Source organism: Amblyraja radiata, chromosome 19 (genome assembly GCF_010909765.2).
Source record: "Amblyraja radiata isolate CabotCenter1 chromosome 19, sAmbRad1.1.pri, whole genome shotgun sequence".
Taxonomy (NCBI): domain Eukaryota; kingdom Metazoa; phylum Chordata; class Chondrichthyes; order Rajiformes; family Rajidae; genus Amblyraja; species Amblyraja radiata.
This window is the reverse complement of record NC_045974.1, coordinates 6,308,115-6,333,734: the sequence shown is the minus strand read 5'-3', so window position 1 is coordinate 6,333,734 and position 25,620 is coordinate 6,308,115. Positions and strand designations below refer to the sequence as shown.

The 25,620-nt window shown below is 41.1% G+C and overlaps 1 protein-coding gene across 1 annotated transcript in view; it reads right to left on the bottom strand.

Moving 5' to 3' along the window:
* Positions 1–25,620, bottom strand: part of atxn10 (ataxin 10) — a 113,788-nt gene that overhangs the window by 6,541 nt on the left and 81,627 nt on the right. Inside the window, exon 10 of the mRNA XM_033037549.1 lies at positions 15,794–15,857. Coding sequence (XP_032893440.1) covers positions 15,794–15,857 — 64 coding nt within the window. The remainder of the gene's footprint in view (positions 1–15,793; positions 15,858–25,620) is intronic.

Here is a 25,620-nt window from a genome sequence, read left to right as displayed (position 1 = left end):
AGAGCACCAAAGTATTGTCAGAAGTTATGGGGAGAAGGCAGGAGAATGGGGGTTAGGAGGGAGAGATAGATCAGCCATGGTTGAATGGTGGAGTAGACTTGATGGGCTGAATGGCCTAATTATTTTCCTATCACCTATGATCTTATGAAAGTACAAGAAGCATGCAGAAACTTTGGAGAAAGTGTGGAAGAGATTCACCAGGATGTGGCCTGCATTACAGAGCATTAGCTATAAGGAGAGGTCAGACTAACTTAAACTGATTTCTCCGGAGTGTTGGAAGCAGAGGGATGACTTGTAAGAAATATGTACAATTATGAGAGGCTTTGATAGAGTAGATAGTCGGTGTCTTTTCTCCAGTTTGGAAATGTCAAAAACTGGTGGACATAGATTTAAGATGAGAGAGGGAAATGAGATTTGTGGGCCACGTTTTTCTTAAAGACAGAATGGTGGGTGTCTGAAATGTGCGGCCAGGGAAGATAATGGAAGCAGATATAACATTTAAGAGGTTTATAGAAAGGCACATGAACAGGCAGAGGATGGATGGATGTGGACTATGTACATCATGTACAGACAGATGTGATTGGTTTTAATTGGCATTATGGTCAGGTAGACATCATGGGCCCGTTTCTATGATGTACTGTTCTATGTTCTACAATAATTAAAATTACTAATGACAAATAGTATAGTGGAGACAGTGACATAGAATAGATAGGAACTGATTGTTGACTGTTCCTCCAAGTTGTCATAGTATCAGCAGACTGAATTCAAGCAAATTCAGTCATGGGTTGTATTGCTCATAGAATTCATTATTAAAACATAGCTATCAATACAAAGGCTATTCTAGGATTAACGTAATTCTTATTTGGAGTGCATTGCCTAATTATGCTCCACTGCTTAATAACATTGTGATGCTGGTGACACTGAAGGACAAAAGGTATGAAATACACACTGTGACCACTGAGCTATGAAAGTCTGCCTTTTCTGTTCTTTCACATGATTGAAGTGTATGGAAAGAGCTGCAGCAGCATCGACAAACTATGCACAGCAAATGTTTAATTGCTGCCATTATAGTGGCACCCAGTTTCATTTAAACAGTGTGTCTAAAATTCCCCAGTGTAACAACATTCTCAGTCACAATTAGGACAGTGAACGAGGGGGGAATAGGAACATGTTAGCTTTAAACTGGTGTTTTAGTCACGAGATACAAGGCATTGCACATTTACAAACTAGGTTTAAGGTGGGAGGTGATAAGCCAAACAACTTTACGCTTCACGCTGAAGATGATGATGGAATAGTCAGTTCACCGCACCTGTTCACATGCAGAAAAAACCCCACTCGGCATTAAAAGAAAGTATCCTCAGATTTACAAGAATGCTTAAAACAGAAACTGACCTGGTTTTATCTGTTAGCTTATCTTGTCAGCTGGCTCTCGCCTCACAAAACTAGTTATGATTCCATTGAAAGATGGAAGAAGTTGAATGATGCAACAAAAATGATAAACTAGTGACCTAAAATCCCTTGCTCTCTGGAGAAATTTATATCCCAGTGAATGCATTTGCTCATCAGAATGAATACAAGTATCACATCACTCATTTAGTTGTTTCTTTAAAATTAATAATGTAAACAAGATAGATTTCTATTTGTATGTGCAAACTAGATAAAAAGCACACTCTGGAAAGTATAACACAAAGAGACACAAGGAACTGCAGTTCTTGAGCAAAACACAAAGTGCTGGAGGAACTCAGCAGGTCAGACGATACCTGTGGAAGAAATGGACAATGTTTTGGATTGGAAGCTTCCTCCAGACTCAACCTCTAAAATCTCTGGATAGTTCCAGGGATGGAGAACCGATTCTTCATACTGCCTTTCCAAAGGTCTCCTGGAAGTAATCAGGATAACACCAAAACCCCCAACAGGTTGCTTGGGCTTGTGGGCACACTTGGCCAGAAGTCCCAGTTTCCACGTTGTATCGCTCTTTGAACAATTTTCAGCTCACCACCTGACAGCTGCTGCCTCTGTATTGGCTCTGCTAAGGTTCACCTTAATTAAAATTGCAGACTATTCATCTGATGTCTTTTCCTTTCTGGTGTGTAAAAGTAGAGGTAAAAGTTGTTTCAACCCACAGGAAAAAAACTGCATCTCGATTGAAAATCTAACCAAAATTCGACACTTGTTGGGTACAACTCTCCTTGATGAATTTGGCCACATGTTCTTGCCCTTGTAAAGTTCACTACTTATAGCTCCAAAAAAGACACTAAGTGATGGAGTAACTCAGCATCTTTGGAGAACATAGATAGGTGAGGTTTTCGGTTGGAACCCTTCTACTGAAGAAGAGTCCTGACGCGACACGTCACCCATCCTTGTTCTCCAGCATTGATGCCTGACCCACTGAGTTACTTCATCACGTTGTGCCTTTTTTTGTAAACCATCATCTGCATTCCCTTGTGTCTTCACTACTTGTATCTAATTGACTTGGTTTACGCCCAAAACTTAAATGCTACAAAAAAACTCACATTTCAAAAGTATTCAATGTGCTGATTTAGCTTTTACAAAATATTAAGCTGAATTCAAAAAAATATGCAAACAAACTGAGTACCATCTCTTGCAATGAGCACTTGCAAGTATAAAGGAGGAAGGTTTAACTGGATTAAGCATTGTAAGGAAAACAAACAATCCTACTTGCCAAACTCATACCAGACAGACTTATGATGAATGATCGCTGAAATTAAATATTTTCTGACTATCAGTGGCACAGCTTCTACTTCTTGTACCACGCTTTGTAGTATTTATTTCCAAATTTTAAAGCCTCATCAAAGGTTCCAATTTTTTTTTCCAGTCTGAGACTTGAGAATATGGAAAAAACAGGAATGCCCCAGAGGAAAGGCAATTATAGAAAATGGCAGCATTTCTTAAGGCTATCTTCACAAATGCTTTCAACTATGTGAGAAGGTTTATACAATGTTTTTGGGGAATGCTGTAAAACTGGTCTTAGATGACTAATACTTAAGTCTGTTTTAACATGAGGACTGTGGTAAAAATCTGAGTTTAGCGTTTGAATTTAGCCTTGCTAATTGTTTTCACCAGACTGGCCTTTCCAATTTACCAGCAAAATACATTTTTTGTGCTTTTAAGAACAAATTAATATATGTTACACATAAGGTAACAAGCTGGGTAACAAATGAATGATTTAATGGAAATGGAAGCAAGTTTGCACCAATTGAGGATTTAAAAAGTTTAAACCAGAAATATCTGTGAAGTTTTGAGAAAGATCTACTTTGCCATAAACAGTAGTAGTACTGTTATTATCAATCTAAGTAGTGATAATCCATTATTGTTGACATTTCATGAAAAAATGAAAAGAAAGTATACGTGTCTGCAGAACACTGGCTATCCTGAACCAAATGCACTTGATAACCTTCAGCACATATCCTCGGGTGTTGATGAGATCAGGGAGTAAATATGTTCAACATTACAATCCTTAGGGAGAAGGCAGAAGCAATAAAATGCAGCTAAGTTTAGTTTAAAGAGAAGTACAGGAAAATAGTAAATTACAAACTCTTCAGCACAAAATCATTTTTTTCTTGGGATGTGGGCATTGCCAGCAAATCTGGTCATTTTGTCCAATTGTCAAAGGAGATAATAGGGGTTCTCATCCTTGAAACACTCAGAAATCTGTTCAAAGCCATGCACTTGTCAACATTCAGAGAAGGATTAATAGATACAGAAAGTGTCTAAATTCCTCCTCAATCTGACCATCCAATATTATTTGAAATCGAGAATTCAGCTGCAATATGAACTTGTGTCTTGACCAGAAATTAATACAAAAGTAAATTTAAAACAAAATTAGGTAGACATTTTTCGTGCAATATGTGACGGACATTAAGAACCTATGAGAAAGGTGGTAGAAGGGTAACACAATTGGGTTGTTGGAAGCAGATGAAGACTAATTTGGTATTTTACTGCACCCTTTTTTCTTCCTCATGTTTCTCAGGGTCAATATCCTTCATCAGTGTAACGTTCAGGTCATCCATCTTATTACATATATTCTAGACAATAAAATGGAAGTCAAAGCAAAAATTAAAATTTCCTCAACATGTGGGAGGCCAAAGAAGATCATAATCTTCAGTACTGGCATTTGATCAAATATCTGAAGCTTATTGCATAACATTTTGAATAATCATGATTGATCTGACCTACTAAAACAGGTTTTCCATCTGTAAATATCTATTTGCATATAGATAATTATCTTATCAACTGCCATCTTGATTGGTTTAAAATATATCAACAATTCTCATCTGGAAGACAATTAAATATAGGTACACAAAATTGCTGGAGAAACTCAGCGGGTGCGGCAGCATCTATGGAGCGAAGGAAATAGGCAACGTTTGGGTTTCGGCCCCAAACGTTGCCTATTTCCTTCGCTCCATAGATGCTGCCGCACCCGCTGAGTTTCTCCAGCATTTTTGTCTACCTTCGATTTTCCAGCATCTGCAGTTCCTTCTTGAATAGGCAATTAAATATAGTTCCATTGTGCACAATGACATGTACCCATCTTTGAATATAAATCATGGATGACTCCATCACATACTGGTGAAATAAATATCTTATTTGTTATCCTGATTTCTGTAGATGTATGATTTTTTTTCTTCAAAAAGTTTTGAAATGGAACAGTGAACTGTTAGGTGAAATAATCAAATTACACAATTAAACAGGTGAAACTTTGTAGTCAAGTATAAAAATTTACATTCACACTTGGTTGAACATTCAGAAGTTAACTGCCTGAACATGGTGATTTGTAAAGGAAAATACACTTCTGAATAGAACTTGCATCATGCAAAACTCTCATTACAAGTTTGTTTTTGGTTGACTATATTTACAAAACTTGGAAACAGGCCCTTTAGCCTACCGAGTCCACACCGACCATCAATCACAAATTCTACGTTATGCCATTTTCTCATCCACTCCCTACACACTGGGAGCAATGTACTGAGTCCAATTAATCTACAAACCCGCATGTCTTTGGGATGTGGAAGGAAACCACGGCACCCGAAGGAAACCCACACAGTCACGGAGTGCTGTCTATGTGTGCAAATTCCACACAAACAGGTCAGGATCCAAACCTAGAACTCTGGTGCTGTGAGACATCAGCTCTACCAGCTGCACCACTATAACGCCCTAATTGTATGACCAGTTTACTGACCTAATCATGTTATCTATCAATGACAGGGAGGAACAGTGGTGCGGTAGAGTTTGCTAACTTACAGTGCAAGAGATCCGGTTTCGATCTTGACTACAGGTGCTGTCTGTATGGAGTTTGTACGTTATCCCTGTGACCTTGTGGGTTTTCTCCGGGTGCTCCGGTTTCCACTCACATTCCAACGATGTACAGGTTTGTAGGTTAATTGGCTTCTGTAAATTGTAAATTACCCCTGGTATGTAGGATAATGCTAGTGTATGAGGTGATCGTTGGTAGGTGTGGTCTCCATGGGCCGAAGGGCCTGTTTCCACGCTGTATCTCTAAAGTCAAAATCTAAAGACAGTCATGAACCGAGTAATATCATATTCACTAAACAATCCAGTATACCAGAAGAATGCGTGGTAAACCAGAAAATTTAGCATCATCAAGAAACCATTTGGTATTTGACATCAATATTTGTGCATAATCTGGCATGCCACAATGTGATGACCAATACATAGTACAATATTATATTTATAAATATTATGTTTATATACTATATTTAGTATTATATCTTATACTCTAAAATGCTATTTTTTTATCTACTGAGATCATGATCTGAAGAAACAAACCTGTTGAAATTATATAAGCACTTAAAAGGATGAGCAGCTCTGTAGCTTCACAGACATGTTCCATGGAATAGTGCTGCTTAGATCAGTTCCACAAATAAACATAGCTTACTTCATCAGAATGAAGCAAATGCTGAATTGTGTTTTCTTATCAAAAAATATGCAACTCAAATTACAAGTCACAATTTCCATCTACTTGTGGAATTCAGAACAGAGATGTGATGAAGAGTATCGAGATTTTGTTCACTCCATGTTTGTGCACGGCAAACAGTTCGCATCCAGAGAAACAACTTGTTCATTACCTTGCATTTTTATCTCATTAATTTAACTTTAAAACTGATTCCCTGGACACTTTTCCATAAGAAAAACAAAGCATGGTAACATTTGTGTAGGAAGGAACTGCAGATGCTGGTTTACACCAAAGATAGACACAAAATGCTGGAGTAACTCAGTGGGTCAGAGCGCTTGTCCCACTGAGTTACTCGAGCATGGTAACATTTCACTGTTATATTTTATGGATGAGTCGATGGAAGCATTCAAAATCTTTTATTACATTTATCTGGTTGTTTTTTTACCCTTTATCTTTATTAAAATTTCACTGAAGGGCCTCAGCACATCTCAGAATCCTGGGCTTGGACTTGATCCAAGCAATATCCCAGAATTATCAGCGTCTTTTACACCAGACATTTTCTCTTCTGTCTCTAATTATATCTGTTTAGTTCCATTAAAAAAAAAACTAGAGATAAATATTCTAATTAAAACATTAACTTAATGGAATGATTTGTTTTAAAAGGAAAGTATTAGAGGACAAAGGTTTAAGAGTCAAGGGTGGTTAATTGTGTTAATAACTATGAAATTCTTACTGGCAGCAACTTTACCGGGCCTTCAATGCAATGCACATGGATTGCACATTTCTTTAAAAATAATAATTAATTAATAACCATAATACTAGTGCAAAAAACCATAGTACAACCCAAGACAGTCAGTCCATAGAGGTTCATAGCTGCTGAGGTTAATGTTGTATGAGAAGCAGATGCTGGTTTAAACCAAAGATAGATGCTGGTTTAAACCAAAGATAGACACAAAAAGCTGGAGTAACTCAGCGGGATGAGCATCTCCAGGCAGCATCTCTGGAGAGAAGGAATTGGTGACGTTTTAGGTCGAGATCCTTCTGCAGGGTTTAAGAACCTGATGGTTGTTGGGGAGAAGCTGTTGTTCAACCTGGTGGTCGTCATTTTCAAGTTCCTGTACCTTCTTCATGATGGTAGGAAGAAATTAAGTGAGGAATTCCAGTAACTAGACCTTACCTGCAATGATGGAAGATGAGGATTGCAGGACGGATGTGGAGCAGTGTGTATGATCAGTGGTCTGCTAAAGATTCACCCCTTTGCCACGGTGCAATGCATACAATGCAGCATCATCATGTGCAACAACACACCAAGGCTTCTCTGACTGCACTCCATATCCTGCAGACTCCCAACATCTCCAAAAATAAGGCCTGCAGCTACAAGGGAACATCACCACATTCGAATTATGGAGTCATAGATTTGTACAGCACGGAAACATACCCTTCAACCCAACTTGTCTATGCCGATCATGATGTCTCATCTAAGCAGGCCCCACCTACCTGCATTTGTCCTATATCCCACTAACCATTTCCTATCCATGTACATGTCCAAGTGTCTTTTAAATGTTGTTATTGCACCTGCTTCAACTACCTCCTCTGACAATTCATTCCATAGACCCACCACCTTCCAATTTCTCATCCAATTTACACACCAATCTTACCGGAAAATGCAACTCCCTCATTACTGCTGGGTCCAGTACAGCAGCACAATGAGAGCAACCTTCATTACATGCACAGCAGAGGCTCGAGAGGCAGTTTGTAATCTATTTCTCAAGGCCAATAGCGTATGGATATTACATGCTGGTCTTGCCAATGAGCTAACTATCCCAAGTAAGAATAAACACCACACCATTTTTCAAGGCTTAAACACTGTTTTCGTGTAAAATCTGGAAATTGGACATTTCCTTGCAGGCCTAAAATTTCCTGGGAGCGGCAAACTGTGCTAGCACCTCGCCACTAATTAGGCTTTTGTCCAAGCAGATTTCCAGTGGTAACTAGATACTTGAAGCTGGCTCTGAGTGATTGGCACCGCAGGGCATTCTGGCCATGAATAGCAAGCTCTGCTATCTATTTTAACCACAGCCAGACATTGAGCTGCTGGCATTACATCAAAGAGGACGAATAGGTGAAATCCCCGATACTCACAAACATGTAAAAATTAGAAAAAATCGACACTTTAAAACACCAGAGATCAGTGAAAATACAATTAAATAAATTCAAATGAACTGCAGGAAAACTGAAGGAAGTTTTGGGCCAGGACTCTTCCTCAGACTCCATAGAAAACATACACTGCATAGATTGGAGGACTCTGCCCGGTCCATCACAGGCACCGCAATCCCCAACCATCGAATGCATATACAAGAGGTGCAGCCTCAAAGAGATGGCATGTATCATGAGGGATTTCCACCATCAGGAACACGTCCTCTTCTCGTTGCTACCATCAACCAGTGTGAACCCACACAACACCAGGTTCAGGAACTGTTATTTTCCTACAACCACCCATTAAACCGACCCACAAAACCCTGATCCTACCTCAACAACGGAACATTACGGACTACCTCTTACATGAACAGAGGCTAGTTTTTCTCAATGTGTTTTACACCAATTGCTTGCTTTTCTTTGCACGCTATTTCTTGAAAAAAATATGTTTTAGTGTGTTCTCTGAGTCTATGTGTCCGTGCTGCTGTTGCAAGATTTCCATTGTCCTGTACCTCACCATAAATGTACATATGGGAATAAATTCGACTTGACTTATCTGTTGCTCCTAGTTAAAGGAGTAATATTCAAAACCTGAACAAAGTGCCGTCGTATAGAGAATTGAGACACATTGACACAAAATGAAGGATTTGGCCTGAAAGTACTGACCTCCTGACAACCAGCTTTTCCAAATCAAGAATCATAAGAGATCAAGATCGAGAGATGAAGAGTGTTTAATTGTCACATGTACTGACAATTATATTCTTACTCGCTGCACCATAACATACAAATAAATTATAATAATACAAAATACAACAAATTAATAACCATAATGGTTGGAACCATAAATCGGCCAGCAAAATGCGATAGTGATCCTCTATTTCATCATCCAGGTTATATTGAAATTGTATAATGGAAACCTGTGTTATAGCGGAACTACCTGCACTGTTCTAAAAAAGTTATTTACTGCAGACGTGAATGCTGAAGAACTCACCAATCTCCTTCAACTTCCACAGGCTGCAGCTGCTGAAAATCTCCTCCTAATATAAAGTTGATTTGTATGTTGAAATAGTTTAAATTTATTTTTACTTGATAGATAGCTAATTATTATCTAATTGGTTTATCTTTTAAAATAAACAAGTCAATACTACTTTAAATCACCCTCCAATCTTTTGTAAACTTTAAATGAAACTCCACACTTCTTACAATTAACACTACACTTAGCTTAAATACAACCACATAAGGTAGTGGAAGCCAATTCCCTGGATGTTTTCAAGAGACATTTAGATTTAGCAATTTGGGCTAACGGAATCAAGGGATATGGGGGAAAAGCAGGAACGGGTTACTGATTTTGAATGATCAGCCATGATCATATTGAATGGCGGTGCTGGCTCGAAGAGCCGAATGGCCTACTCCTGCACCTATTTTCTATGTTTCAACCCGAAGCTAACATGAACCACTTCAAGTACTGAGCATACGAAAATAACCCTATCTTCCCCTCTACACCAAAGTTCCACAGTCACCAAATTCCAAGATTTGGGACTCTGTTCAACCTGCACTCCATTCAACCATTCTCGATTAGCCCCCCACCCCCCCACTTGAACCTTGCTTGACGTGAATATTACAATAGTTCTCAAACCCCTCTCTGCAATAAAACAGTTATTGAAAATTCGCACACAATCTTCACATCTACTGCAAGAGATCCAATGAGGCCAATCAGAGATTGCTTTGCTTACTGACATCTGAATTCATATACACCAAAGACACGTTTCCTGTCTCACTGACTCATTCATTTATTCACAGTCAAAGTACAAAAAGGACAAAGGACATTTATTGTCACATACACCAATTGGTATAGTGAAATTTGAGTTGCCATTGCAGCACACCAATAAAATAAACACAACATTAAAGAATTTAACATTAAACATAAAAACATTCCCCCACAATGGTTCCCACTGTGAGGGAAGGCAGCAAAGTCCAATCCACTTCCTCTTGTTCACCCATAGTCGGGCCTATTGAGGCCTCCGCAATCGCCGCAACGGCGGCCCAATGTTTCAGGCCCTCTCGCCGGATGATGGAGCTCCGGCGTCGGAAGAACACTCTCAGCGGTTTGGAGTGTCTGGAACGGCCGCTTCCTACCAGAGACCGCGGCTCCTGTAGTCCACAGGCAGCACTGGTCGGAGCCCCAACACTGGCGATCTCAGCGAGAGATACCAGGCTCCGCGGTGTTTAAAAGTCAGCGTCGCCCGCGGCTGTACGCTCCGCAACGACAGCTCCGCGATGTTGGAGTCGGCGGTCACAGCACTCCGGAGCTTACCACACGGCGACTCTCAGTAAGGCATCACCCGCTCCGCGGTAGTGCTTCAGCGCTGTGCCACCGCTGAAGCTGAAGTTCTGGCAGGTCCCGGCAGGAAACGCCACTGCAGTCCTGTTGGCAGGCCGCGAGGAGGGGGCGAAAATGCGGCTCGGAGGAAAGCCACATCTCCGACCAGGTAGGGACTGAGAAAAACAGTTTCCCCCTTCCCACCCCCCACTAAGGTTGAAAGGACGAACAGCTGCAGGCAGGGCAGCCATACTCGACGGCGCCTATTTGTTCAAAATTAACCAAGAATAATTTTCTTAATCATTACTTTCTTTGGCTAAAAGTCCAACCTCTTATTTCAATTCAGCTCAGTCAGTTGCTAATCTGCATGAAACCTCATTAGAATCAATTCAGCAGTGAACTTTGGCTTCTTTTCTCCAGCAAGTCTTTGTTTCCTGGCTGTAAACAGCAGCAAATGGCAGAGAGCTGTTAAAGTCTGACTTTACGGTTCATCTTTTTAGAAGTGTAAATCGCATTGATGCTTTTGTTGTGTAAAGATTTCTATTCACAAGCACTGTTATTACAGTACGAGCCTATTCAGTTCCAGTCCATTACCTTTTAGAAGGCACTTCACACTCTGTAAAGGCAACCTCGGTCAGCTCCTCAAGAAATCAGTTCCGCTATTTGGGCAAAAACATCTCTTGAAGCAAACCCTTCAAATTGCTCTCGGGTTGGCTAGCTCCAATTCTTGCCATTTACAAAGTTTAGGTGATGTATTCTTGCAGTAGCGGGGCTTTTGACAATCTGCAAGATTGCCATAACAATTGGCAAATTTGCTCTCAGCCAACTAATTTTGTTTAAGAACATTGCATGAATGGAATGTGATAGAGACACCAACTAGCTCAAATGAAATTGCATATTAAAGTAAATTAAAACTAACTTTCCACAAATTTAAGTTCCAGGGTGTATATAGAGATTGTGAACATTTCTGCTGTTGAATGTGGAATACAGGCAAAATTAATAGTCAGAAGAAGGGACTTGACCCAAACAATCACCTATACATGTTCTCCAGAGATGCTGCCTGACCTGCTGAGTTACTCCAGCATTTTGTATCTTTTTTTGTAAACCATTTGCAGTTCCTTGTCTACAAAATCAGTATATTTACTTGATATTATTTACATCCTTAGCTGCTTCATTAGAACTTCAATTCTCACATCATCTACACAACTCCTAAAATGTATTTTAAGTAAAAAATTGTAAACACTACATGAACTCGGGAAGAAACACCAAAATGTTAAGTGATATGGTGATGTTGGTCAGAATGTATGCTGAATGAATATAAATACAAAATGCAATTTAAACTTTTCAGATGTAGCAGACTTCAATACATTCGGTCAAGATACCCGACTAAGTAAACATTTGGAGGGGGGTAGGGTTGGGGTTAAAAAAGCAAAATACTACAGTTAACAGCCTTTAAATAATATATTTTTAGATGTGTAAGCATCTCCTGCAGAATCAGATATATTTTCCTGCATGCTGCAACATCTAGAGAACTCGGGTTCAGTTCCAGTGGAACATAACATTTCAGAGTAGGAATGGTACAGCAGGTACAGGAGTTCTCAAAGTTATGAGGAGGATGAAGGAAACATATACGATGTGCTGCTACCTTATTTCTTAGGAAAGATTGTTAGCAGTTAACTGAATCTTGAACAGAATATCTGTTCATCTTGAACAGCCACTAATGTGGCCTCTTTACAATCTATATAAGATGGAAATTACATGCGGGTACACATGGGTCATCAGGTATTCAGTCAAAGATGTAGACCAACAGTTGCAGACATCCTGACTGGTTGCATCATGGCCTGGTACAGTAATTCCAACACACAGGAATGCAAGAGGCTGTGGGGAGTGAGAAACTCAGCCATCACAGATAATCACGGCCATAGTACTCTCTGCCACTGACAGAATCAACATGAGGTACTGCCTCAAGAAGGAGGCATATATCATTGTCATGGTGGCACAGCGGTAGAGTTGCTGCCTTACAGCATATGCAGCGCTGGAGACCCGGGTTCGATCCAGACTGCGGGTGCTTATCTGTACGGAGTTTGTACGTTCTCCCCGTGACCTGCGTGGGTTTTCTCAGAGATCTTCGGTTTCCTTCCACACTCCAAAAACGGTTTGTAGGTTAATTGGCTTTGTAACAATGTAAAAAATTGTCCCTAGAGGGTGTAGGATATTTTTAGTGTGCGGGGATTGCTGGTCGGCGGGGACCCGGTGGGCCGAAGGGCCTGTTTCCGTGCTGTATCTCTAAACTAAACTTTAAAAAAATCAATGATCCTCACCATCTGGGCCATACATTCTTCTCACTGCTACAGTCAGACAGGTGGTACAGAAGCCTGAAGTCCCACCTACTGGGTTCAGGAACAGCTACTTTCCTACAACTATCAGGTTCTTGAATAAACCTGCACATTCTGATGACACTATGGACCACCTCTTGCACTACCATGAACTTCTTTTCTAATTGTGTGCTTTTGCACTATTTATCTCTTTACCGTGCCTTGTAGAATTGATGTCTGAGTCTGTGTGCTTATGATGCTGCTGCTACAAGCACGATTTTCATCGCACCTGCTACTCCTACTAATGCACATGACAATACATTCGACTTGATTCTGTGCAGCAGCTAAATAGCTGGGTAGCACTAAAAGATTGCCAGTTGAGAATAGTTTTAATACAACCCCTCATTTCAATTAATTTACATTTTATAGGGAGAGTTTAATAACAGTGGCACAGCGGTAGAGTTACTGCCTTAAAGTGCCAGAGACCTGGGTTCAATCCTGACTACAGATACTGTCTGTACAGATTTTATATGTTCTCCTTGTGACCGTGTGGGTTTTCTTCGGGTGCTCAGGTTTCCCCCCACACTTCAAAGGCGTGCAAGTTTGTAGGTTAATTGGCTTCTGTAAATTGTCCTTAGCGTGTAGGATAGAACTAGTGTACAGGTGATCGCTGGCCGGCGTGGACTCGGTGGGCCAAAGGGCCTGTACCCATGCTGTATCTCTAAACTAAACTAAAATTTAAAAAAATCAGGTCTCCATTGAAAAAAATTAAAACATAAAGCAACCTAAAGTAGTTCAATATTCTCTGCATCAATTTAGTTTCCATTTAATTTAGTTTACTTAATTTCTTCTTTGTTCTCTGTCCCTCTGATGTTGAAATACTCTGAATAATTGGATTGCTCCCATCTCTAATCAAAAGCAATTTAGTTGTCTGCAAACGGTTACCTGGGTGTCTCAATCACCGTTATTGGTTAATCATTCCTTCTCCCATTTAACCACACAATCAAACCACTGAATACAGCAGAGAACATAAGCAAAAACAACCCTCAAAATTATACTAACATCTGTACAAACCATCTAAACACTGTCCAGCCAGTTTAGAAGGAGTAAAATCAGGTGTGTTTTTGGTCATATATATTTCAATAATTTCTACATTTAAAAAAAACCCTCTAAATTGTTTAAGTATTGTCTCTGCTAAATCCTACAATAAAACAAAGCCTTTATACTTGGAGGTTGTTTTCAGACATCTCAATTTAGCTTTTTATTTTCTTTAAACCAAATTATACCTCTTGGCCAGCAATGTCCTGGCCTTTAATTAAACTTTGATTCACAACAATTCTCTCTCTTTAACCCCCAACCTCATCCCCGAGGCATTCTTAAAACATACGAGGCAATCCAGACAATAGAGATAACAGCAGAAAATTGACAAGCTCACAGATAATCAAATGGATGAAGAGCTTTGAGATCAGTTCACTCCCCTTTCTCAAGCCAAGCTGATTTACGGGAACTTCTCCACAACGCAAGGTCCACAAGGTGAAAATACTGGAGCTAGTCAAGCACAAATAATAGAAAGAAAGACTTTTACCATCCCATCCCATTTCCACCAGTCCTGCTCCTACGTATTCACTCATCTACCATGAGCAACCCTTTTAAAGTTAAAGTTAAAATTAAGCAGGACAGTGGTGCAGGGGGTAGGGTTGCTGCCTTACAGCGCCCGAGACCCGGGTTCAATACTAACTATGGGGGCTGTCTGTATGCAGTTTGCATGTTCTCCCTGTAACTGTGTGGGTTTTCTCTAGGTGCTTCGGTTTCCTCCCACAAAGACCTGCGGGTTTGTAGCTTGATTGGCTTCTGTAAATTGTCCCTAGCGTGTAGGATAGAACTCGTGCACGGGTGATCGCTGGTCGGCATGGACTCAGCGGGCCAAAGGGCCTGTTTCCACACTGCATCTCTAAAGTAAACTAAACTAAAACAGGATGTACAAAGTGCTCAGTAAATAGAATCAACAAGCAAATACTGCAGATGATGGAAAGCTGAAATAAAACATACGGTAAATGCTAAAAGAAATAGTGCAAACTGTACTTGTGGAAACCAAAACCAAATCAGTGCCTCCATCACTATCCTCGTGTCAGAACATTTTCAGATTTTCTGGTTTGTTTTGTGCTTAGTACCCAGGATCCAGTGAGAGTGGGTCTTTGAAGCAAGGGAGGCAGGCTAAATGGAGCACAAGGACTGCAAATGCTAAAATCTAGAGTAAAAGTACTGGAGTAACGCAACAGGTCAGGCAGCATCTGCGGTGAGAACGTAAAGGTGACGCTTCGGTTCGGGACCCTTCTTCATACGAGTATCCTCTCCTACAATTTAACATGTAAATACACTAAGCATCTTGGTTGGCTTGGACATGAAATGGCTTGTTTCTGTGGTGTATGACTTTCTTATCCATTCCTAACATGAGGGGCAATTTTACAGGGGCCATTAATCTACAAACCCACACATCTTTGGTATGTGGAGGAAAACTGGAGCACCCAGTCGAAACTCACATGGTCGCAGAGAGAATGTGCAAACTCCTGACAGACAGCACCTGAGGTCAGGATCGAGCCCAGGCCTCTGCCGCTACAAGGCAGCAGCTCTACCAGCAGTTTGCTCGAGAGTTTTAAGCATAAATGAATCCATCCACATTGCACCCTGTACCCAGATTGCAAACACAAGACCAATGACTTCCAACAAGTCAGAAAAGGCAGGCTTCCATGATGTCTCTTTGGCTTTTACCAAATTTCACCAAAATGTTGATCCACTGATATGAAGGAAGGATACCTTTTGATTTTATGTAAATATACACAAAATCTATTGGTGTTATATTTCTTAACCATTTATCTTGGTTAAATGTAAGCAGGCAAAACATTAAATACTGAAATAGCAACTTCCCTTTTTAACAGAGGGAGACATGAACAGCAATACTTAGCTGAGGGGATGCTGAAGATCTTTTCATAAAATATCAAAAGTAGAAGGTACTTTAGAAAAGGATACAAGGGTTATGGTCATCGATGCTACAGTTATCCAGAATGAGAGGAATGCCACCCAATACCCGAACCTGTAAAGAATACAAAAAACATTGCATTAAAGCTTAGTGTGCCCCAAAATTCCACGTGCACTGAGCAACAGGTCAGGTCTTGTATGAACTTTCCATTTATTCTCTTCTTCCCGTCCTAAAAAAGGTGTGTAAATGCCATCCTGGGGTGAGTAAGCAGGCAGGTAACCTATTACCCCTGATCTCAGTCATCTCTGCTCTGGCCAGGGGCTTATTGATCAGCACTTGCTCTTTTCCCTCCCTCCCTTGCAGGGATGACAGCCCATCACATTGACATTTTAACACCCGTTGCACAGACTTGTACAGCATAAAAAAAAAAAAAAGAATTCTCACTCAATTCTCCTGATTGACCTGGGGGCTAGGAAGCAAGCGCTGCCCTCTGCTAAGCACCTCAATCACATTTTGGCAGTCAACCAGACAAGGCAACTTCAGGTACAAATTTATGCCACACGTTGCACACAGCAGCATGTTCTTGCAGTCGGTTGTTGAAAATTAACATTTGGAGGGAGGAAACAGAGTAAAAAACTAACCTATTTCAAGTTTAAAAACAACTGCAATTAAAACAAATCTAAGCAATAATCTTCTGGGGGGGGGGGGGGGGAGTTTGCAGACTTAAGAAAAGGTACAGATAGAGATACTTAAGAGAAGGCATATCTCTTAAACTAAAATTTTCATTTGGAATTGATGTGACTTGATGTAGAAGCTCAAAATAATGTTCATGCAAGGCTCACTTTACATATTTTATAACTATTTTGTGTAAATAGTGAGCTTGAAGCTCAGGTACAAATCATTGAGTGCAGCACCTACTATCGCATTAATCTAGAGATGCCATTAGTTATTAAAACAGGACTGTGAGCCGAACCATGCCTTGAAGGAGAATTTTATGTAAAGCATAATTATGACCGGTGTTATTAATCATCTGCCTGTCTGCTTTATACACAGTGGCTTGGTTTTGTTGAAGTCTCAACAAGAAGTTGCAAGTCACTACACCTATGGACTTTGACATTGTCTGCAAAAGCAGTTGAGAGTGATGAAACGGAGTACATTAACAAAAAGGTTAATCAAAATAAAAATACAGCTGCAAGTGAATGACAAGCTCATGCAGGATAGATTGGTTTAATCTAAATTCTTTTTCCTCCCATTAAAACATAGCAATGTGAAAATCGTTGCCCAAGTAAACATCAGATTGGCACAGTATCGACCAGAAAGGAAAGCAGTGCAAGCTGATTCACCTCTCCTGCTGAGTTCCTGACCTTATCAGAGCTGCACAGGGTGGCACCAAGAGGAAGGTCAGCATTGCTCAGTGGGGGGAAGGAATTATCACAGGAGTAGTCACCACAGAGGCCAGACAAGCATTGCATTACTGCTGCTGGTGACCAGTCTGACATCCAAGTATTCTCCATCTTAAATGCCTATTGGAGGAAGGTGCGTTTTGCAATGAGGAGGAGCAAAAAATAAAGATTGGATCCTTTCTGTTTTAAGTAAGAGAACATGCAATTAAAACAATGTCATCTCTCACATAACTTTGGTGGGTTCCTATGCAATTTTGTTTTAATTTTTTTAACTTTTAATTCATTGTGATATGTCTGAGCATTGTGTTTACAGACATGTTATGCTGCTGCAGGTAAGAATTTCACTTTTCCATTTTTGGTACATATGCCAATTAAACACCCTTGCCTCTTGAAAATACAAGAATATATTCATAATCAAGGACAAATAAAATCATGTTTTAATTTCACAGGCTACTGTCATTTTAGTAAAAAATCTAATAAACACACAACTAGATATCTGATCATTTTTAAAATGAGTGCAACAATAAAGTCCATTGCAAGGGTCAAAAATAATTATTGGTGTGCAACCTATAAGCTTTTTTTGTCAGGTTACAGATTATGAAGAGTTTGACGTACCTTTCTTAGAGAAATGGGCAAATAGTTTGCAGTGCTTAAATTATTGGAAATCGCTGATGCCAATCTTAAAATATGGTAAATTGTATCTAAGCCCTTTCTAAAATGTGATCACATAAGCAGTCCATTCAATTCTATTTAATCCAATCCAAGCTAAGAAGTTGTCTGTTAGGAGTATTGGGCCAGATTGATTGATTGAGTTAAAGATACAGCATGGAAACAGGTCTGTCAGCCGACCAAGTAACCCATTTGCACCCCTCCTACATTATCCCACATTCCCATCAGTTTCCTAGAGGCGATTTACAGACACCTAATAACCTGCAAATCCCAGGAGTCTTTGGATCGTATTCAAGACATCAGGATCGATTGTTCCAACTAAATGATGTTCAAATCTGAATTGTTGAAACAAAGAACCTTTCTGGTTGTGTTTTCTAATACAACACTGTAATTCCGACTCCAACAGGTGACACACATTGCTGATTTATAGTCGGTTGTGGTTAGTTGAAGCCAGATGGTTACTGCCAGGGAGGAGGTGATAATTGGGTGGAAGTTTGTATGGACAGGAAGGGTAGATATTCATTAACCAGATTAACTCAGGGCTTGGGGGACGTTGTGGAGATCAGACCGTTCCACTTTGTTCAAATTAGTTGGTAGTGGGGCTGGAGCTTTATGCCCCTGTCCCACTTAGGAAACCTGAACGGAAACCTCTGGAGACTTTACGCCCCACCCAAGGTTTCCGTGCGGTTCCCGGAGGTTTTTATCAGTCTCCCTACCTGCTTCCACTACCTGCAACCTCCGGCTACCACCTGCAACCTCCGGGAACCGCACGGAAACCTTGGGTGGGGCGCAAAGTCTCCAGAGGGATCCGTTCAGGTTTCCTAATTGGGACAGGGGCATTAGTTGACCAAAATGACCCAGATGAAGTAGACTTATTTTTTTATATGAGGGTGTTTGCAGATCTCCTTCAGAACCGTCCAAATCAAAATACTAGAGCAAGAGGTCCAAATCTCCTCATGGTAAACTGAATAATACCTCTGGAGGTGTGCCTAGTTCCATATCTGCCCGCGAGTCTTGACATGAGCCATGAATCTTGTTCATAAGTAATTAATGAAAAATCAAGAAAAAAACTGCAGATACTGGAAAATGCCAAGATGTGTCTATGATTCCTTTGGATATTCATGAACAATGTACACCCTATGAGTGGTATCGTCTTCCACTGGTAATGATGGCATGCTGGTGAGCAACTAGCTTTTATGGGATGGTCTTATAGAAGTGTATAAAATCATAATGCAAACAGTAAGGGTGAACGCACAGAGTCTTTTCCCCAGTTTAGGGGAATCAAGAACTAGGAGGAAGGGCACAGAAAAGCAGTTGTATGCTAACATTATTTCAAGAGTTACACCAGAAGTATCCAGCAGTTGACATGGTTTGTTGACAGCCTCTTGGATGAAAGCAACTTCTACACTTTCCCGAGAGTAAGCTGAGGATCCCAAATGCTTCCAAACTCAGAATTCATGAGGGTAATAGAAAATAGCTAATGGCTAATGACAATGCCACAGCAGCCTCAAGGCAAGGTTTTTCAACAACTGAGCTGTATGAAGCAGATGTATTGCTCAAATTATGTCACAACAGAATCCTTTTCACCAAATGCTGAAGGGTGGCTATGTTATAACATGAGCCAGACACTGAGGCAGACTGATCTCACAAAGTACATTGCGAGCTTAAAATGTTAATAGTTCAAAATGCTTTGGAGTGCAGTTAGAATGCATTCATTTTGATATGGAAGCTTGTGCACTGATGGCACATCTGAATTTCCAGACCTGTGATCGTGATGTAGTGTTGGACAGAAACATAGAATATGATAGAATTAATTAGAACTTGTGCTTGGAACATATGACAATATTAAAATAGTCAGTACGTTTGTCAGTATAGAGGTGAATTTTCACGAGCAGATACATAAAATCCCGCATGAAAATTCAAAAGATCTAAACTATCTTACATAGCTTTTGCAATAAATTACATTTAGAGTAATCATGTATTTCTTCCAATTCTCTCTCATAGAAGATCAACAGATTAACTTCCAACGTTCTACATTTCACCTTGCCCAGAGATTGACACCACCACCTTTAAAGATTTTTCTTTAGAACGAGCTCATCAACTCATTGCACCCACTGCAATATCCAGCATCAGTTTCGACAATTAGAAATATGGATTCGACTTTTATGGAATCGAATCCTGACCCTCTTCTCTTCCAGCTTTCTGACTCCCCCTACGTTCATTCTGAAGAAGAGTCCCGACCCAAAACATCACCAATTCACGTTCTCCAGGAATGCTCCCTGACCCGCTGAGTTACTCTAGTGCTTTGTGTTTACATCAGTTTTGACAACCTTTATTTTGCTACCTTCACTAATCTTTGTAACTGTTTATCAATACACTGATATATGGTACATGCACTCCCCGACTTTCGTGAGGGTTACATTCCGTGAACCGTCAGATTTTACGTAAATCGAAATCACCATCCCCATCTCCTGTCTAAAATAAATCACTGAGTCTGCAGAAGGGTCTCGACCATAAATGTCGCCTGTCCATGTTCTCCAGAGGTGCTACATGGCCTGCTGAGTTACTCCATACTTTAAGTCCATCACTGAGAGTATTAATCAGCAGGGTCAAGATGCGTCCGAGGCACTTTCTGCAGCATGTGGCCTTCTGGATAAGCACTGCTGCCTACCATTGCCGACTTGTTTACGATGTAAACTTGAGTGGTCATAGTGGAAATTACAAACTGCCTTGATTGCACTAGGGACTGCGTACAGAATTGTTTACGTAAGTGCGAGTTTATGTAAATTCACTACTGCATAAATCGGGGAGTGTCTGTAATTCAGCTTTTTCTGGACAGTCACCATTCTCGACACATGACAAGATATCCTTTGGGTCTCATGGTGATATTTAATATATAGGACTCAACTCATTTCTTAAAAACCATCCTTTTGTTCTATTAAAAAAAGGTACTATTGTGAAATTCTAGATGACTTTTCAACCTCCACCTAAATCCTTTCCCAATTTCACTCTACACTTTTTCTCTTGGAGCACATGTTGCCATTATTGTTATTGGTTTGTTATTGTCACACAAACCAAAATACAGCGTTTTACCTGTTATTCAGGCAAATCATAACATAACAAGGTCAGGCTACTGCTGAAAGCACGGGACACCGCTTTCAGGTCAGGCGATGCTCGAGCCTACAGTTCAGCCAGGGCTAACCTGAAGAGGGGCATCAAGAAGGCCAAGCACTGCCATAAGCTCAGGATTGAGGAGCACTTCAACAACAACTCCGACCCCCGACGCATGTGGCAAGGCATCCAGGCCATCACGGACTACAGACCCTCCAACACCACCCCCACATCCAGCGACGCCTCCTTCCTTGAGGAGCTTAATCACTTCTATGGCCGCTTCGACAGGGACAATCTAGAGACAGCCATCAAGGCTGTGCTACCTGCCGATCACCAACCCCTCACACTCACCCCCTACGACGTATACGTGGCACTGAGTAGGACTAATGCACGCAAAGCTGCTGGCCCTGACGGCATCCCCGGGCGCGTGCTCAGGGCCTGTGCTGCGCAGCTGACAGACGTCTGGACTGACATCTTCAACCTGTCACTTGCCCAAGCAGTTGTCCCCACGTGCCTTAAAACCACCTCCATCATGCCAGTGCCAAAACACTCCACTGCGGCAAGCCTCAACGACTTCCGCCCAGTTGCACTTACCCCCTTCATCACCAAGTGCTTCGAGAGGCTGGTCCTGGCACACCTCAAAAGCTGCCTACCCCCCACACTGGATCCCTATCAGTTTGCCTACCGCAAGAACAGGAGTACGGAGGATGCCATCTCAACGGCACTTCACTCCGCCCTCTCCCACCTCGACAACAGAGACACTTACGTAAGAATGCTGTTCATCGATTACAGCTCAGCATTCAACACCATTATACCATCAAAACTGATCACCAAACTCGGTAACCTGGGCATCGACCCCCCCCCTCTGCAACTGGATACTGGACTTTCTAACCAACAGACCCCAGTCTGTTAGGTTAGACAAGCACACCTCTTCAACCCTCACCCTGAACACCGGCGTTCCACAGGGCTGTGTGCTGAGCCCCCTCCTCTACTCCCTCTTCACCTATGACTGCACACCTGTACATGGTACTAACACCATCATCAAGTATGCAGATGATACAACGGTGATTGGCCTCATCAGCAACAACGATGAGTCGGCCTACAGGGAGGAGGTCCAGCACTTAGCAGCATGGTGCGCTGACAACAACCTGGCCCTTCACTCCAAGAAGACCAAGGAGCTCATTGTAGACTTCAGGAAGTCCAGGGGCGGCACGCACACCCCCATCCACATTAACGGGACGGAGGTGGAACGTGTTTCTAGCTTCAGGTTCCTGGGAGTCAACATCTCCGATGACCTCTCTTGGACCCACAATACCTCAACTCTGAACAAGAAGGCTCACCAGCGTCTCTTCTTCCTGAGGAGACTGAAGGAGGTCCGTCTGTCTCCTCAGATCCTGGTGAACTTCTACCGCTGCACCATTGAGAGCATCCTTACCAACTGCATCACAGTATGGTATGGCAACTGCTCTATCTCCGACCGGAAGGCATTGCAGAGGGTGGTGAAAATTGCCCAACGCATCACCGGTTCCTCGCTCCCCTCCATTGAGTCTGTCCAAAGCAAGCGTTGTCTGCGGAGGGCGCTCAGCATCGCCAAGGACTGCTCTCACCCCAACCACAGACTGTTTACCCTCCTACCATCCGGGAGGCGCTACAGGTCTCTCCGTTGCCGAACCAGCAGGTCCAGGAACAGCTTCTTCCCGGCGGCTGTCACTCTACTCAACAACGTACCTCGGTGACTGCCAATCACCCCCCCCCGGACACTTATTATTATTTATTCAAATCATTTGCTATGTCGCTCTTCCAGGGAGATGCTAAATGCATTTTGTTGTCTCTGTACTGTACACTGACAATGACAATTAAAATTAAATCTGAATCTGATACACAAGTTGTTAAGTAGCACAAAAGAGAAAATTAACAATGCAAAATATAGTGTTACAGTTACTGAGAAAGTTCAGATTGAAAAGTACAAGGGCTGTAATGAGGTAGATCAGAAAAATCATCCTTAGCTTACGAGAGGAAGCAGAAAGGAAGAGGCATCTCTTGAGTCTGGTGCTATGTGCTTTCACACTTTTATATCTTCTGCCTGATGGGAGAGAGGAGAAGAGAGATGCTGTGGTGTGTGATACCCAATTATGTTGGCTGGTTTCCCAAGGCAGCATGAAGCGTAGTGTAACAATAGGGTGGGGGTGGGAAACTGGCTTGCATAATGTACTGGGCTGTGTTCACGACTCTTTGCAATTTCATGTGCCCTTGCACAGAACTGTTGCCATACCAAGCTGATACATCTAGATAGGATACTTTCTCTGGTACATCCTGAAAAGTTGGTAAGAGTTATTGGATACATGCTGAATTCTTTTTGCATTCTGAGAAAATATTGAAAGCAGCACTTGAAGATTTGTACATTTATCATTTGGGTTAGTTATTACAGATCAACCATGGTATGGCTACCTTTACATTTAACCCATTGATCTACAGGCTGCATTTTGATTCTTCAACTATGGCTGGTGTTTTTCTACAGCTAGATTACTAAAGATGAGCAAGAATGACTGGGATGATGAATTTTTCAATCATCCTTTCCAGTCAGATTGTTCTCAGTATGTGGGAAAACAGGATGTTTATTTCATTGTTTCGCTTTTGCATTTAATGGTTGCTAGGTAATAGATACAGTGCATAAAAGCATGCTCATTTTTAAGGTCTTGCGCTGACCCAGAGGTCAACTATTACAATCCTTGTTGCAGTCCTTGTTTGTGTAATATTTACTAATCCTAGCTTGTCCCTGGCATGGTAAATACCAGCAAGCACACACTGCAAGTTGGAAGCAACATTATCTTTGTTGAATGTAACACATTGGAGACATTCGCAGTTTTTGCACTGAACCTTTCTCATTATGGTCAAAGCAACAGCTTCAAAACACCAATGTTAACGGATTCCACAAAAATGATGGACTGAAGTTTCCACGGATGCTCAAATGAGATCTCCCAAGCAAAATCAGCACTCATGATTACGTTTTACCTTTGTGTTTGATTAATTTGATTGCATGTTATACATAAGAGCCAAGAAAAGCTCACTAAGAGATAATCTTGCTGAGAGATAATTTCACAAACAGATAGAATCACTAAGAGATAGAATCACTAAAGGTTCAATTTATAATGTGCACAGCATGAAAACCTCTGCGGCCCCAGGTGTAGTGAAGTGGCATGCCAGTTCTTGAAAATGCATTTTGGAAATACAGAAAGAAAAATAATGGGAATAAAATTTCCAATTTACCACAGAAAATGCTTTTGGATCTAAAAGAGGGCATTACAAGATTCTACACCGTTACAATTTAAGAGATGTGCTTCTCTAGTCATAAAGATGTACAAGTTTGCAGGTTAGTTGGCCTCTGTAACTAGCTGCTAGTGTGTAGGGAGTGGATGAGAAAGTGAGATAACAAATAAATGTTAAAACTCCCTACAGACTACTGTTAAAGCAGAGGTGAAACTTTACTGCCTATCCACAGTTTCAGAGTTTCAGGACAGAGGACAATGCAGCTTTGTGTATTGTTCAAGGGTCACTCACGGTCTCATCTCTGTGGTGCTGGATTCATGTGGCCTTTGCATCACACGAAAGGTGACAAAATGTCTTTTTTGTGACTTTACTGCATTCTCTCCATCTCTCTCTGCAGGTTGGATTGTGCTCAAAAGCAGACTCATGTTTATGACTGATCCTTCTGCAAAACAACTTTTTCTCACCTTCCCTCATTATCCCAAATACTGCAAACTCAATGCTCGGATTGGGAATAGTGCTATAGTGTGATTGAGTCATACATCAAGGAAGCTGGCCCTTCAGCCCAACTCATTCATGCTGATAAGATGCTCCATCTAAACTCGTCCCATTTGCTCGCATTTGGCCCACATGTCTCTCAAGCTTTCGCATCCATGTACCTGTGATACAATTATTTTAATTTTCAAAGCATGTGGATAGTTAGTGAAGTTCTTTTACCTTTGTTCCATTTTATCATATACTTCTTTACCAAATAATAGAAACCCATAATCTTCACTGTAAAGTAAATGAATATGGTATTGTAATACATTCCTTAAAACAAGTGACACGGGATATCAAAAATAAAGATTTACATTTAGACCTTTCATAAGATTGGGATGACCTGAAGTGGTTTATAACCAATAAATTACTGGTGTGCTCACTTTTGTAATGTAGATAGTAGCATGGTTCAATGGTTTAGGTTTAGTAGTAGCATGGTACAATGAAACACCAATACACTCGTTAATCCCTCAGAAGTATGTCACATTTAGGAGTATTAGTCTGGGTGTATCACCACAAATGAAGATAAAATACAAGCTATTCACCCTTTGATTATGTTGTGTTCTGCCTGGTGGTCAGCTTTAGTGCATTATGTGGTCGCCTGGGAAGGTATATTCAATGTACTATCAAACAAAGACAGTGCTCAAGGGGGAGAAAAAGTCCTTTACCTTAACAAAAACGCAGTAAACAATTTATCAATATAAACATGTCAATCATTGTTTTCACAACCCAGCAGCTGCCAGTGGTGCTCTGCCCCCAAGTGAGACTCAGTAAACCAGTTACCACAGATGTAGCAGGGAGCCAATGTGACCCCTCCCCGCTCCCTGCAGATCCACACACAAGCAGCAGCAATGTACTCAGTTAACTACCACTTTTGCACTTTCAATCAATTG